Source organism: Balaenoptera ricei, chromosome 2 (assembly GCF_028023285.1).
Source record: "Balaenoptera ricei isolate mBalRic1 chromosome 2, mBalRic1.hap2, whole genome shotgun sequence".
NCBI classification, from domain to species: domain Eukaryota; kingdom Metazoa; phylum Chordata; class Mammalia; order Artiodactyla; family Balaenopteridae; genus Balaenoptera; species Balaenoptera ricei.
In genome coordinates, this window is record NC_082640.1 from 125,312,734 (window position 1) to 125,329,130 (window position 16,397).

General features: G+C 35.6%; 1 protein-coding gene across 1 annotated transcript in view; it reads left to right on the top strand.

Annotated features, from left to right (window-relative positions):
- BRMS1L (BRMS1 like transcriptional repressor) overlaps window positions 1–15,206 on the top strand; it is a 37,606-nt gene extending 22,400 nt beyond the window's left edge. Inside the window, exons 5-10 of the mRNA XM_059914113.1 lie at window positions 8,579–8,675; window positions 9,741–9,824; window positions 10,513–10,577; window positions 11,653–11,692; window positions 13,564–13,690; window positions 15,072–15,206. Of these exons, the coding sequence (XP_059770096.1) occupies window positions 8,579–8,675; window positions 9,741–9,824; window positions 10,513–10,577; window positions 11,653–11,692; window positions 13,564–13,690; window positions 15,072–15,189 (531 nt within the window). The 3' untranslated portion in view covers window positions 15,190–15,206. The remainder of the gene's footprint in view (window positions 1–8,578; window positions 8,676–9,740; window positions 9,825–10,512; window positions 10,578–11,652; window positions 11,693–13,563; window positions 13,691–15,071) is intronic.
- The last annotated feature ends 1,191 nt before the right edge of the window (window positions 15,207–16,397 follow it).

Sequence of the window (16,397 nt, forward strand, 5' to 3'; positions counted from 1 at the left end):
GTTGGCTGTGGGTTTGTCATATATGGCCTTTATTATGTTGCGGAAAGTTCCCTCTATGCCTACTTTCTGAGGGTTTTTATCATAAATGGGTGTTGAATTTTGTTGAAAGCTTTCTCTGCATCTGTTAAGATGGTCATATGGTTTTTCTCCTTCAATTTGTTAATATGGTGTATCACATTGATTGATTTGCGTATCTTGAAGAATCCTTGCATTCCTGGGATAAACCCCACTTGATCATGGTGTATGATCCTTTTAATGTGCTGTTGGATTCTGTTTGCTAGTATTTTGTTGAGGATTTTTGCATCTATATTCATCAGTGATATTGGCCTGTAGTTTTCTTTCTTTGTGATGTTTTTGTCTGGTTTTGGTATCAGGGTGATTGTGGCCTCGTAGAATGAGTTTGGGAGTGTTCCTCCCTCTGCTATATTTTGGGAAACCCCAGCTTTAATATCAGGTTAGCATGCTGGTTTCTAGCTCCTTGTTTATATTTGGTCCTTGGGGATAGTCTCTTATTTTCTTAAGGGATTAGCTATACCTTTAAAAAAGAGTTTTTTGGTATTTTATCTAGAATGTCTGTCTAGGTGTGGTGGGAGTTTTATTTTGTTATGTTTTTTGTGGATATCTAGTCTACTATATTGCCATAAATAAAAGTCAATAAGATATCTTCAAGTAATGTTTGTTACTTAGACAATTATATTGATATTCTTTCTCTTCCATCATTTTTCAGCTTTGAAAGTCCTCCCTCCTCCATAGAGATGCTAAATATTTACCTAAATTTCTTGTGGTTTAGTTATGGCTTGCTGTTTTGTATGTTTAATATATAATTAATATTATAATTACTCTGTTTAATTATATAATTAATCTGAAAATACTCACGAGTAGTTCAAGGGCATTTTAGATAGGAAATAAAGGGTGAATGGGAACTTACTTTTAGAGTGTTATGTGTTTTACATTCATTCTCTCATTTTAATACTTATAACAACTTTATAGCATAGGAATTATCTTGAGTTTTATGAATGGGTTAACTAAGGCTCAGAGAGGTTAAATAGTTTGCTTGAGGGTCACACAATTAATAAGCAGCAGAACAGGATTGAAATCCTTTGATCTTTCTAGTCATTCAGTCATTCATGCAGTTTACCATTAAATCTGAACTTGTTGTTCAGGGCTTTGTATCTGCTTGTTCCTTAGTTCTACATTTGACTCATATAGAAATAACCTGAGAGGCAAGGGAAGCAGGAAGAAGGAAGACACACTGACAGTTGTCAGAATAAAAGTTTGATTAGCAGCAGATAGAAAAGAGGGGCGGGGACCAGAGACTAGACAGGTTCACACAGGTATGCACATAGAGAGTGTGCCCAAAACCACAGAGACAATCAGGCAGCAGATGGTTTGTGTCAAATTAAGGGAGAAAATTGTATTTATAGAATACTACGATGTGCCAGGCACTAAGATGGATGGAGATGCTTTATTTAGGTTATCTCATTTAAGCCTCCCCACAGAGCTGCAAATGAGTTTTCAGATGTGACAGCAGGTGGTAGCAAGGTCTCAGCCAGGCCCTTAGGGTTCAGGGTTAGGATTCCAGTTCTTGAGAAGATTGGTGAGAGCTCTTCAGAGCTCTGATTTTTTGGTTGTCTATTCATTTAATTATTTTTTGTTTCTGATTATAACATTAATAACTGTCTATTGAGAAAACTTGAGAAATAAGTCTAAAGAAGAAAATAAAAGCAACCATAATCTACCAAGCAGAGGTAATTACTGTTAATAAGTATGTGTGTTTGTATAATTGTTTTTCACATAGCTAATATGACTCTATGTATACTATTTTGTATCATAACTTTTTTATAAGCAGCATTTCATGAGCATTTCCTTATGGCTCTAAATACTTTGGTTTTTTTGGGGGGGGGTCATTTTGTGTTTTATTTTTTATTTTGAAAAATTAAAAATTTTTCTTCTAGTTTTATTGAGATATAATTGACATATAGCACTGTGTAAGTTTAAAGTGTACAGCATAATGATTTAATTTACATACATCGTGAAATGATCATCATAATAAGTTTAATGGACATTCATCATCTCATATAGATACAAAATTAAAGAAAGAGAAAAAAATATTTTTCCTCGAGATGAGAACTCTTAGGATTTGCTCTCTTAACAGCTTTCATATATAACATACAGCAGTGTTTATTATATTAATCATGTTGTACATCACATCCCTAGTACTTGTTTATCTTATAACTGGAAGTTTGTACCTTTTGATTGTCTTCATCCAATTCCCCCTCCCTAAATACCTTTTAAAAATCAGTTTTTACTGGGTAATGTGTGTACATATTTCTGAAGGCACAGGCTTGTAATGAAAAACAGCAGTCCCTCTGCCATCTCCGTATTTTACATCCCAGCAGCAATTGTCTATCAAAAATCTTTTATCTACTGCTTCTGGAGTTTACCCTCATATTTCTAAATAATATCAGTTTCAGATATTACCTTTTGGTTTCCTATTATGGAAGCTGAGGATTCCATAATAGTTCCCCTCATCTCATTCTTCTAATATTGTTGTGTCACAATTTTTGTTTTACTGTAACTATAAATATTGTTTACTGATCCAGGAGTTACACTTTGGTTAAACTTCCCTTTTTGTATTGCTGTACACTTTAAACTTACACTTTTTTTAACCTTGGGATTAATTGCTTCATTTATTGTTTGTTAGTTTTCTCTTATTTACCATTTCTTCCCAGAGACTCCAGCAGATTTATGAAAACCCCCAGTGCCATTTTCCATGTGATCAAATGCATCAGGTAATCCATGAGACCCATTTCCTTCTGGAGTCCTGCCTCCTGGGAGCAACTTCTCCACCCCTGGACACCTTGTTCACCTGTTCCTTCCTGCTACATCCTTCAGATGCTTTCTAGGCCAGCTGCATCTCTGTCTACAGGGGTATCTCTTTACCATCACCCTGGAAATTCCCTTTACATCTTTCCTGCTAGATCTTGTTTTCTTTTTTCAGTTTCATAGAGTAGCTTCTTGGGAAAAAGTGTACAGAAGTTAGTTGTTTGAGACCTCTTGTATTGGTTATCTATTGCTTTGTAATAAATTACTCCAAAATTTAGTCGCTTAAAACAATAATCAACATTTATTATTTCGCAGTCTCTATTGTCAGGAGTTGGGGAGCAACTTAGCTGGGTGGTTCAGGCTCAGGGAATCACATGAAGTTGCAGTGAAGAGGTCGGCCAGGGAAGCAGTTGTCTGAAGGCTTGAGGGGGGGCTGTAGGATCTGCTTCCCAAGTGACTGACTTCCAAGGCTGGCAAGCTGTTGCTGGTTGTTGGTTGGAAGCCTTAGTCCCATGGGCCTCTCCACAGGCTGACTGAGGGCCCCCATGACCTGGTGACTGGCTTCTCCCAGAGTGAATGGGTCGCAAGAGCAAGACAGAAGTGACAGGATTTTTAATAACTTAGATTTCTGCCACATTCTGTTCATTAGAGATGAGTCACTAAGTCCTACCCACATTCAAAGGGAGAGGAATTAGACTCTACCTTTTGAAGGGAGGCATGTCAAACATTTATTGGACATGTTTTAAAACCCCTACATCTTTCATGTCCAAAAACATCTTAACTCACAATTCAGAGTGTGGAATTCTAGATGGTAAGTAATCATGTTTCCTCAGAATTTTGAAGGCATTTTTCCATTGTCTTCTAGCTTCCAGTATTGCTTATGAGAAGCCTCTTATCATTTTGATTCCTGATCCTTTGTTCATGACCTGTTTTCTTCCTGAATATCTATTTTTCTTTATCCTTGATGCTGTGGAACAGCAAGATGATGTGCCTTGGTGTGTGTCTCTTTTCATTTGTTATGGATACTCAAAGGAACCTTTAAATCAGGAAACTCATATCTTTAGTTCTGGGAAGTTTCTTATATTGTTCTTCTCCATTATTTTCTGTTTTCTCTTTTTGAAACTCTTATTGGTTGGCTGCAGGACCTCCAAGATTGATCTTTGAATTTTCTCTTATTTCATATAATTATTACATATTATATAGATCTTATATATTTTTATTGTACCTCCCTCCCTCCACCCCTCCCTCCCTTCATTTTTTTTTTTTAATTTATTTATTTTTGGCTGCATTGGATCTTCATTGCTGTGTGTGGGCTTTCTCTAGTTGAGGCGAGTGGGGGCTACTCTTCGTTGCAGTGCACGAGCTGCTCACTGCGGTGGCTTATCTTGTTGCGGAGCACGGGCTCTAGGTGCGCAGGCTTCAGTAGTTGTGGCACGTGAGCTCAGTAGTTGTGGCACATGGGCTTAGTTGCTCCACGGCATGTGGGATCTTCCCAGACCAGGGCTTGAACCTGTGTCCCCTGCATTGGCAGGCAGACTCTCAACCACTGCGCCACCAGGGAAGTCCCTACCCCTCCCTGCCTTCATTCTTATTTTATTCTTTTTAAGAGTGTATTCAACTTTCTCATCCACTCCTTTTACTAAATATTTTATTTCTATTATGTATTTAATTTCCAAGAGCACTTATGCCCTCTGATTACTCATTTTTAAATATTTTTTCTAAGTCCTGTTCTTTCCTTATGGGTGTAATCGCTTTCCTCTATGGGTATTAAATGTAGTTGCTTTGAAATTTTTTTCTGTGTCTTGACTTATGTCTGTTTCTTTATACTTCTTTATTGTTTGTTTGTCTCTATGTCTTTCATTTTGATGCTTTTCACAAATAACTCGTCACCTTTGGCCATCATTCATATTTAAGAGTGAGTCAATACAATCTGCCTGTGTGCAGAGTTTGTCAGCTGCTGAGCTGTGGAAGTTTTCTTCTCACTGGTGAGCCTACCATGAAGAGGGCTTTCTCTCTCTAGGGCTTTTCATGTATTTTCCCCCATCCAGACCCTCCTTCATTTCTTTCTAGATTTGGAAGTATAACTCAGACTTTTCAGAATATTCCCCCTTCTCTCATATTCTTTCTTTATGAAGTGCACGCATGTGTGTAGTGTACATAATGCAGGTCCTGGGGTTCTGTCTCAGTTTAGTCACCACGTTCAGAGATTATGGCATGACATTGTGCCCCTTCCTTTGTTTGATAACTACAAGTGTGGTTTGTTGATTTATTTTGTACGTATTTTTGTTTATTTCATTATGTCTTAGGGAAGAGAGAGTTTATGATCTGGGTTCATTTGTAATCTTACTCTAGCAGTTTCTCCCTACTTTTTGAATTCTGAATTTTTGGTGTCTGCAGGGTAGTAGTATGGATGTACAATAATTTATGTAGCCAATACTCTATTATTGGATTTTACTTTGTTCCTAGTTTTAGGCATTACAAGTATTGCTGTTGTGAGCATCCTTTTCCATACAGCATTGGTCGAGGTGGTTATTTCCTTAGGATGGAATCCTCAGTGTAATTACTAGATCAAAGGATACAATCAGTAAAGTCCTCAATACTTGTTTCTAAATTACTTTCCAAATTGTTGAGTTGGTTTATATTCTCAGTATCAGTTGGCATTGTTTATTATACTTGAAAAGAATGAAACAACTTTGCCAAGTGAAAAATAATATCACATCATGCACATTTTAATTTGCAGTTGTGTTTTTCTGTCTCTCTTTTTGGCCGATTTTGGCAGTGAGTATGGATAGTATTTAGATTTTTTCTTACTGATTTATCCATGCTTGTTTAATTCCATCTTATGGTTATTAGGCCTTTGTCATGTTGTAAATATTTTTTTATTGCCTTCCTCTTACTTTTGTTTGCTTTTTAATGTGTTTTTAATTTCTGTGTGCATAGTTTAAAAAAAAATAACTTGTCCTAATTTTTGTGCTTTGAAAGACTTCCTTCACCCCAACATCAAATAAAGAGTCACCATCTTTCCTTTAGTTCTTTTGAAGTTGATTTTTTTTCTTTCTTTCTTTGTTTATTTTTTGGCTGCATCAGGCCTTAGTTGCGGCACACGGGATCTTCATTGAGGCACGTGGAATCTTTTGTTGTGCTGCGCGGGCTCTTCGTTGCAGCGTACGGGCTTCTCTCTTGTTGTGGCGGGTGGGTCTTTTCTCTATAGTTGTGGTGCGTGGGTTCCAGAGTGCGTGGGCTCTGTAGTTTGCGGCAGGCGGGCTCTCTCATCGAGGCATGGGAGCTAAGTCGTTGTGGCCCGTGGGCTTAGTTGCCCCGTGGCATGTGGGATCTCAGTTCCCCGACCAGGGCTTGAACCCGCGTCCCCTGCATTAGAAGACGGATTCTTTACCCTTGGACCACCAGGGAAGTCCCTTTCCTTTAGTTCTTTTGGATTTCATTTCGTAAATTTAACTCTTTAGTCCATTAATTTTTTTGTATAACATGAGGCAAAGAACCTGAGTTTTTCTCTATATAGTTAAACTTATTTTTCTGTTGTCATTTATTGTCATCAGGTTTCCAAATGATTTGAAAAGTCACCTTTTTCATAAAATTTCCCATAACCAATGGGTCTATTTCTTGGCTTTTAAATTCTGTTCTGCTTATCATTTTATTCCAGTGCATCCCACTTTAAAAAAAAATGATTGTAGCTTTTTAATATGGTTTGCTCTCTGGTAATGCTAGTCTTTGAAAATCTCTGAGGACTCCGTTCCAGGTTGGGAACTGTGAGATGCCTAAATCAGGGAACTACCAAAAGGGAGTTGGTTCTGAACCCAGGCTAGGGGGGAGATGAGTACAAACACGGAACCTTGGAGCCACTTTCCTGGGGCTCCCTGGCATTGCCCTGATGAGAAGGAGCATAGGTGTCAGCCTGTGAAAGGGCTCAGTGAGCAGGTTCACTAAGTATAGGTGTGGAGATTGGAGGGTTTTGGGATTTTGAAGCCAAACATGTAATTATAATTAGTAATACTTTAAAAAAGCTAAGTTATCTATTGACTATAGAAGCCTCTACAGGCACCAAAGCAAGGGAGTTTGGATGCCTCTTTCTTTTCTAGGTGTCTTTTAGCTGCTTCATTATGACTTTCCTTCTCAGGGAAAGTTGTTGAGGGGTTGGGGATAAGGGAGAGAAGATCAAAGAAATAACAGTGAGGAAAGATTCAAGGCACTTCTATTTGTATACTTTAAAATATACCTATTATATTTTTAGAGATGCCTTAAAAGCTTCAAACATTTTAGTCCCATTGTGGCTTTTTTTTAAATTGTAAAGAATGATTGGTAGATTTATTTTAGAATTTCTGCTTGGCCTAGGGCAAATTTATCAATGGAAAGCAAAGAGAATGTAGCAGTTAAACTTCCATATTCTTTTTTTTAATGTTAATTTTTATTTTTACTTAAAAGTTTTTTTAAAATTGAAATATTCTTAAAAACAAAAGCTTTATCACTCCTGCTTAGCATTCAGAGTCATCTTTGGTTGGAGAATCCGGCTCTATTTATAGCTGTCACACGATCTTGACTGTGGCCACAGCCTGCTCTCCCTTTTTCTCTGCTACATAACATTTCCCAATTCTTGTAATACAATGTAGATAAGGCTAGAATATCTGTAAGACTTTACCAAAGGCAGAGGGGTAAGTAAAAGGAAGTAAACATAGAGAGTAGCATGTAATGAGGTAATTTTTCATATGAGATCTAGTTTTAGTCTTCTTCAGCTTTGCTTTCTCTGTAGCTCCTGGATTGCTTCAACTTGACAAAAGCCATCTTTTCTCTACCACTCAGGAGAACCTTCAAGCATGTGTAGACTCTAAATTTCAAACCCCAAAGAGAGGACTTCATAACTGACACTGGGAATGCTGAAAATGGGCATGGCTTATGCCATCCACAAGAAATCATAACTAACTGCATTCCAGTGACCTCTACGAGACAGTCATATCTAGCTATATCTGGCCCAATAAGCTAATATCCTTACTAGAGATAAGCGTGTGGTGGGTGGGTGGGAATCTGTCATAGCTTTTTATATAATAAATCTATATATTATACTGATGTGCATTCTATGGCTTTTAAAATAAGGGATACAGTGGGCTAGAACTAGTAGACCTGGATTCTAGTCTGATTTACTAGTGAACAGTCTTGTCTCTTAGCAAGTGACTCAATCTTTCTATAGTTTTGTTGAAAGATTTGGATATAATTAATCTGTAATTTTAGGATTTTGACTATAATTGAATTGTTTAAAATAATTATAAAATTTAGATTTGAATTTTTCTCCTGGTGATATATTAGTCTATTTTAATATGATTCTGCGATATTAACGAGGAATTGTTCTGATGACAAAAAGTGATCCATTTTATAATGATATACTTTATAGGACAAGGTCTCCATTGTGGTACAGGTGAGACCTGCTTATATTTAAAAGGGACCATGGGAGCTTACTATGAGTTTTTTTATAAAGTAAATATTTGCCTCTTTATTTATCACATATAAATTTAGATGTTCTTAAACAATTTAATTGTATATAGTTCTCCCTATATTTAGATTCTATATTTTCTAGTGTTAGTTTATTCATATATTTGACATTTTATCATTAAAATTTTTAAGTTGAAATTAAACAAAAGCGCCCTATGTTAAAATACTTTAAGAGTGAGTTATTTGGTACTCTTAGTTAAGATAGACCGATTTGTTCTTTCTACTTATGTGTGATCTGCTTTTTTTTTTTCAGAGTGAAAAGCTTTTGTTATATGATACAGTGCAGAGTGAACTAGAGGAGAAGATAAGAAGGCTTGAAGAGGACAGGCACAGCATTGATATTACCTCAGGTGAGGGGAATGCTGTGACTGTCATGTTTAAGTGACACTAAACCTTTGGTTTACTGAGGTGTCTTGCCGTATGTAGTCTCCTATACATATGTTATGTAAATGAAGTGTCCTAATGAGAGGGGAAGGGGCAAGACTGCTAAAGAATTTGATATGATTGTGATCGTTGCTTTGATTTGGACTCACACTTCAGAAAGACGTAGAAAATGGAGCACATGAAAGGGAACAAAATAGAAGTGAGACAGGAACTATAGGCATAAGATAGTATACTACAAGAGTAGTAAGAATATTATTATAACATAAGCATAGTATTGGAAGACAGCTATAGTACATGTTCTTTCCTCTAAGCCTTGAAAGATTGTCATGTGGAAGAAGGAATAAAACCCTTTTCTCTTTGGTCCCACACAAACTAGGACAAATGGATGGACTTTCCAGGGAGGCAGATTTTTGTCTCAGAAAAAGGAAATACTTACTACTAATTAGATCAGTCCAAAGTGAAATGGCTTTTTCAGAGGTACTGTGGAAAGGATTTCTACACTGGATGGAAGATTTACTGGGTTATCCTATTGTTCTCGCATATGTATTATTTTACTTGTTACAAATTCTATTTCTCTGGTATGGAGTAGGCAGAGAGGACGAGCTGAGCTCTAATGCCACTGCTGCATTACTTGTAGTTGGGTGACCATGGGTGACAGTTACTTTAGCTTTTCTAAATCAGTCTCCTCCTATAATTGAAGTAATGAGACTATCTGCCTCAGAGGTAGCTTTGAGGATTAGTCGAGACCATTCATGCGATGTATATTTAACAAAGTGCCTGACATATGTTTATCAGTTATTAGTCACTAAGTGCCAAGTTGAATTTTGCTCTAATAAAAGCAGAGGAAAATTCAAAATATATAACTGCTCATGAAATTATATATAGTCATATATATATGTAGAGTGTACACACATATACAGTATATAAACACAGACACCAATGAAATTTTGCGACTATGAAATTATATAGTCTTTTTTTCCTCCTTTGATCTCCAGAAATCAGCTAATACTTAATTTTTATTTACTTGCCAGAGCTGTGGAACGATGAGCTTCAGTCAAGAAAAAAGAGGAAGGACCCTTTCAGTCCTGACAAAAAGAAGCCAGTTGTGGTTTCAGATATCCTTTTTCAAATTTTCTGGGTTTTTTTGTTTTGTTTTGTTTTAATGTACATTTTTGCATTGTGCATATCTTTGTAACTTTTGTTAGTATACATTGTCTTTATTTGCATGATCCTGTAATAAGCAAAAGATGATTTATAAAACCGATTGAAGGCAGAAGGGTATAGTTTAGATTAAGAGGAGTGGGGAAGGAGTAGAAATTTAGTCACGATCCCAACTTTGAAAATTAATATGGCTTTGTAGATCACAAGGGCTTTGATATGAAGCAGCTGTTTAGTATGTAGCATGATTGCTTAATTCTCATGTGTACTTTTTAACATTTTTAATGTCTCTGAAACTGGAGTGTCTTTAAATTAAATTAATATGTGCATTCAATCTTGGCATTCCCTTTGGTACCCTCCCCTCGCTCCTGCCTTTTTCCCCCCGCCTCAAACCAGTGATTAGGTTGATGGTGTATCTTGCTATCAGTGATAACATAGGACTAAGGGAATATGGTTATAACATCTGAAGTACTGGAACATATTTATCCTGGTACTAAGTTTTTTGAAGAATAATTTGAAGTCAGAATTCAGCATGCTGAAGGTTTTTGTCTGGAAGTCATTGTTCCATTCTCTGAGAAACAGAAGTTTGGAAGTATAATTCAAAATGTGAAATTCTTACAGCTAAATTGACCTTGACTTTTCAACGGCCGTATATAGTTTATATGCTACAAGATCTTGATATTCTTGAAGACTGGACAACAATAAGGAAGGTATGATTAAAGAGCAATGGAATACAAGTATATTTTTTATAGTCTACTTTTTAAGATTCTATGATTTTTCACTAATACATCAAAATATTATTGTAAATATGCTTTACTTTGCAACAGTCTCTCTAAGACAGTTAATACTAATACAGATAATAGTGGATTGCAAGAGTTTTAAAAACATAATTTATTTATTTATTTGTTTATATTTATTTTTGGCTGCATTGGGTGCTCGTTGCTGCGCGTGGGCTTTCCCTAGTTATAGCGAGCAGGGGGCTACTCTTTGTTGCGGTGCGCGGGCTTCTCACTGCAGTGGCTTCTCTTGTTCCGGAGCATGGGCTCTAGGCGCACAGGCTTCAGTAGTTGTGGCATGCGGGCTCAGTAGTTGTGGTGCATGGGCTTAGTTGCTCCGCGGCATGTGGGATCTTCCCGGACCAGGGCTCAAACCTGTGTCCCCTGCATTGGCAGGAGGATTCTTAACCACTGAGCCACCAGGGAAGTCCCTGCAAGAGTATTTTAAGAGATGCATGTCAGCTGTTTGACTGTTTTTTCCTGTGATAATGTAATTAATAATTTATGCAAAAGTGCAGAAAAGCGTTTATTTAGGTTACCCCAAAATAATAATAAATTACCATTCTGTGCCTAGTTCTTAGCCTGATAATGGCTCATGGAAGACCCTCAATAAATATTTGTTGAATAAACGAAAGTGAATATTTGAACCCTCATTATATGTCTTACATCCTGTCTTTAAACATTCAAGCATTATAGGATTTTCTGTGCTTGTTTGAAAGTGGAGACTTGTTTTCTTATTAAATTTTTCTATTTTCAGAAGCTTCTTAGTTGAGAATTTGAGATTATTTCGGATATTGATAACACCTCTAGGAGAAATTGTTATTCTTTTTATATATTCCTATGGTCTTAGACATTACCAATTTATTCAAGCAGCTAAAGATCGTATTTCACTGTGTTTGTCATTGAGCTTATCAGTTGTGTTGTATATATTAAATAGAAACTAAAATATACTTTGCCTATGAACTCAGACATCTTTCTTCTTCTTCTTTTTTTTTTTTTTTTAATTAAGGCAATGGCTACACTGGGTCCACACAGAGTGAAAACAGAACGTAAGTCATTTAGTCTGAGTTCAGAAATCTTCGCTATGGAGACTTTTTAAGTCAGTCCCCTATCACTGGTTTCATTTCATCAGTGAACACTATCCCCAGAATTATGAGGAATTCTTCTGGAGTCTTTGCCTCATGTAAAAGTTTCAAGATTTCTGAATGGAATGTATTTCTTCTTTTAGTGTTTCAACTACATTTCAATTGCTAATAATGGATCAGTAATTTTAAAAGTATGTACTTAGTGTTTTTTATGGGTTCAGTAGTTCTGTAGGGGAGGTTTTAGGAGTCCGTGGATGGCCTTCAGGGAGGCTGTGAATCCTCTGGAATTGTGGGCAAAATTTCTTCTGTGCCTGTGTTTTCTAGGTGAGAGATTAGAGTGCTGGCAGTGCGGTTCATCAAGAAAATTTACACACCACTAAGATTTACACATTCTGATATGCCTTAGTAAAATTTACATCAGATTATACTTTCACAATTTTTTGGAAAGTCTGAAACCACTGCCAAAGTAGTGATGGGCATTATTGTCTAGGATAACTTTCTCTGTTTCTGCCTACTTTCACTATATATGAGATTTCCTAATCCTAAGAACAATGAAGCTAGAATTTTAAATAAAACAAGTTTTAAATACGAAGAGTCATATCCCAACAGATAATCTATAAGAGATCAATTTCTATTTTATATTTAACCCAAGGATTCTTTTAAACTTTATATGATGTCAGGAAATTGTTAGCAATATTGTACTAAACTGCTTCCGTTGGGAATTAAGTGGAAGGGTAACTACCTATATTCTGAACATTTTTGAGTCATGGATTCCTTTAAGAGTCTCACTACACTGTGGAGTGGGTCTCCTCCCCGACCCCTGTTATGTTATCTTTAGCGTGTGTACTATTTGTTTTCTTCATGGCACTTAGCACAATTTGTAATTTTTTATTGATTGTTTACATGTTTACCTGTCTCCTGAGAGAATCGTAAGCTCCACAAAGGTCAGAAACATCTCTCTTCTAGTCGCAGTTCTCAGAAAACATTTGTTGAACGAATGAATGAGTGAATACTTATTGAACACCTTCTATATAGGAGGCACTATTTGAGGTTCTGGGAATACAATGGTGCAACAGATGGACCTCCTGGAACTTCCTTGGGGGGAGGCAGAATAATAATGTATATGTAAATAGATAACTAACAGATACTGACAAATTGTAATAATTGCTATGAAGGAAATATAAAGCTGTGATGAAGATTAACTGAGGAGTGGGTAGAGTGGTTGGGGAAGACCTTTCTGAGGTGGTGACATTTGAATGATGCAGAGGTGTGTATTTCATGGTATGCTTTTGACAGTGTGCTTCTATAAAGAACATTTTTTTTCTCTGCATGAGTTTATCTGGTGAATCTCAAACCATTTCTAGGATTTCAAAATGGAAGTTCTACTTGAGGACATTTGCTTTTTAGAATCAAAGTCCTGGGGAACTTTTGGAATATATATTAAACTTTGCTTTTTTGAAGTGTCAGCTGCAGGGGAGCAAATATGAAAAAATATAATTTTCAGTAGAAATATGACAATTCAGATTTTAAATCTTACTTAAAGTTGGCACTAGTAATTGATAATGTATCTGCTTCTCCTTCTTACACTTGTCTAGTTAATTGATTTATTGTATATTGTTTAGCTTTATTAAATAGCTAAATTAAAAACTTAGTGAATTATAAAAAAATGTAAGAAATGAAATTCTCTTGTTTTTATTAGATTTAGGTTTGTTATCTAAGAAATATTTTTAGTGTTTTTCACATATATGCATGGGTTGGTGTTAATATTTAATGTTCTGCACTTTTCTTCTGACAATGTCTTATTAATATAACAGTTTTTGAACTGATCCCTTTAGCACCTGTGAAACTGGAAAAACACCTGCACAGTGCTAGATCTGAAGAGGGAAGATTGTATTATGATGGTGAATGGTATATACGTGGACAGACAATATGTATTGACAAAAAAGATGAATGTCCTACAAGGTAAAAAGCCTTTATCATTTCAGGGCTACTCAGTATTAGAGTTTACCACATTGTTGTCAGTAAATATTTGCTGCTTCCATAGTGCATTCATAATACATTATTAATTCCCTATGGATTCTTTTTTTCTCTTGACATATGATTTGATTAGCATGTTTACACACCAGTATTAATTTTATACACCAGAGTTACATATTAAGTTCATGGACACAAGCATTAACACAAATGGAAATGTTGGAATTATTTAGCCAGGTAAGAGATCCCATTTATTAATTCTTATAATAGATGACTTGCTATGATCCTAGTATTATGACCTTTAAACCAGACTGTTATGAATTTGACAGTATGCTGCCACAGTGTGGCTCTATTAATCCTTAACTTTTTGGGGTATATTACAGTATTTTAGATTAAAAATTTGCTTCAATTAGAATGGGAAAGGAATTGAAAATTAACAAAAACTTAGAGTAGTGGGAATTAAAGTATAACTTGAAAACTGAAAATTGCATTTTAAAAAACTCAATCTGTCTAGGCTTAAATAAAGTTTATATAATTACTTATAGAGCCTTCTAAGTTTTATCTGGTGTGGCCTTTGGAAAATATTATTGCCCATCGTGGCTTTAATTCCTTTAGTAGTTTAGGATTTAATTCTCAGAGTATTAACCTTCTACAGTAAGAAACTATCTTTTTCTAGGCATCAGTAGTAAATAAAGTGTTTGTGTTTAGTATAGAATACTCATTTCAGGAGCAGTGTGTATAGTAACTTTTCTCATAGAAGCTCATTGAGCTAATTAATTACTAGTTATACATGATACCCATGGATTCTTTGCTTTATCTTATTGCTTTTGAGACATTTAACTACTACTACTTAGCATAAATGTGGTTAAAAAGGAGATTAAATAACATAAAAGAGGATTAAACACATATATTTTTAGAAAGATTTCTATATAAAGATTAGTAGTGTTAAAAAAAATCTGTACAAGTACCATAGATGCTTGACACTGGGAGTTAAGTTTGGTATTTGAAAGATTTCCTACCGCCAAGGCTGATATGAGTTGGAGGTGTAATACTACATAAGGAGTGGTGTTAGCTCCACTTTTTCTTCTTTTGGAGGTAGGGTGGGAATGGAGTTAGGGACAGTGTGCTTTTAATAGTTCTAGTAGTAAGTTTTACCAACTCTATTAAGAAAAGAAAGGAGATTATCTATTAAGTGTTACTGAATGTGATATTTTTGACAGCAGGCCCTGCTGATAGCATTCCGGTAAATGACAATTACATACCTGCATCTCCTCTTATAGTCCAGCTATTTTGGTTTTATAGTTTGTGCTCTAAAATGAGTGGAGAAGGCATATTGTAATTCATTCATTCATATTTTTTTTCTTTTTAGTGCTGTAATTACAACAATTAACCATGATGAAGTTTGGTTTAAGAGGCCTGATGGAAGCAAATCTAAGCTTTACATTTCACAGCTACAGAAAGGAAAATATTCAATTAAACATTCGTAATCATGATTTAAGTGTTATCTAAATCTACCTTATTAGTGTTACCAAGTATGATGTGCCATGGGAATAAAAAAAATGTATTCAGTAACTTAATATTCTCATCGAATCATGAGAGACTGTGTATTTGTAGGTAGTACTCTAAGTAGACCTCATGTTGATATGTTATTAAAAGAGACAGTGATAAAAGTTTAATCATTATCATTACATTTATTAGCCTTTTTGGCCCAGTGACCAATAGGTATATATGGTAGGGGTTTCTTACTAAACTTTTTTCTTTGGTTTTTATGTAAATCTGTCTTACCTTTAGTGAACTATGTTAGCAATGGCTACATTTATCTGCAGTTTTCTTGATTTTCAGTATCTTTGTCACTGATCATGTATTTGTAAATAAGCCCGATAAAATGTTTCCTATAAATGGTTTGTAATAGTACATTTGTGTTAAATCAGAATTGAAATTTAAACATATATACGTGAGTATGTATAGATGGCATCATCAGCTTATTTAGAACTGATGGCCTTACTTTGCAATCTTGTGTTACCCCAAATTAAGCTATTGGGTTTGAAAGCTAAAAGGAGCACTTTTGTAGACTAGCAGCTTTCCTTCTCCTTTTCCTTGATTGTATGGAGGTGACCTATTTTTACAAATTATACTTCATGTTGATTAGTAAAATTAGTGTCAAGTAATAACATGCTTCTACCTGTATTTCTTGTGAACCTTTAGAGGGCAGGTATATATGCCTGGTATTTATGATGCAGTATGTAAGTGGTGTACAGTAACTGACAGTATTGTGGTGCTTGCTGTACATGTCTGATCTTTTGAAGCAGATTTTTAGTAAGCATTTTCCAGTGGTAAAACTAGGTTTGTATCCTAGTTTTATTCCTAGGGCAAAATAGACAGGGATGATCTCCTTGAATCTATTCCCAAATTAATATTTTTATCTTTGGTGTTTCTACACTAAGGCCACTTGGTGCAATTTAGAAAGTATTGGCCTCTCTTCCCCTAGTCACATTCAAAATTAACTTCTAAAACCTCAGGAACAGTACAGGGAATTGAAACCCTCAATATGGCAGCACAATTGGCTGTAGTATATATTAGGGTACAACCACATCAGGTATTCCTGGTGGTCTTGTGCACTTTAACTTCTGTTATACGGAGACTTAAGAGGATGAGGAAGAGATCTACTTATTAACACTTAGGGCAGGAATATCTG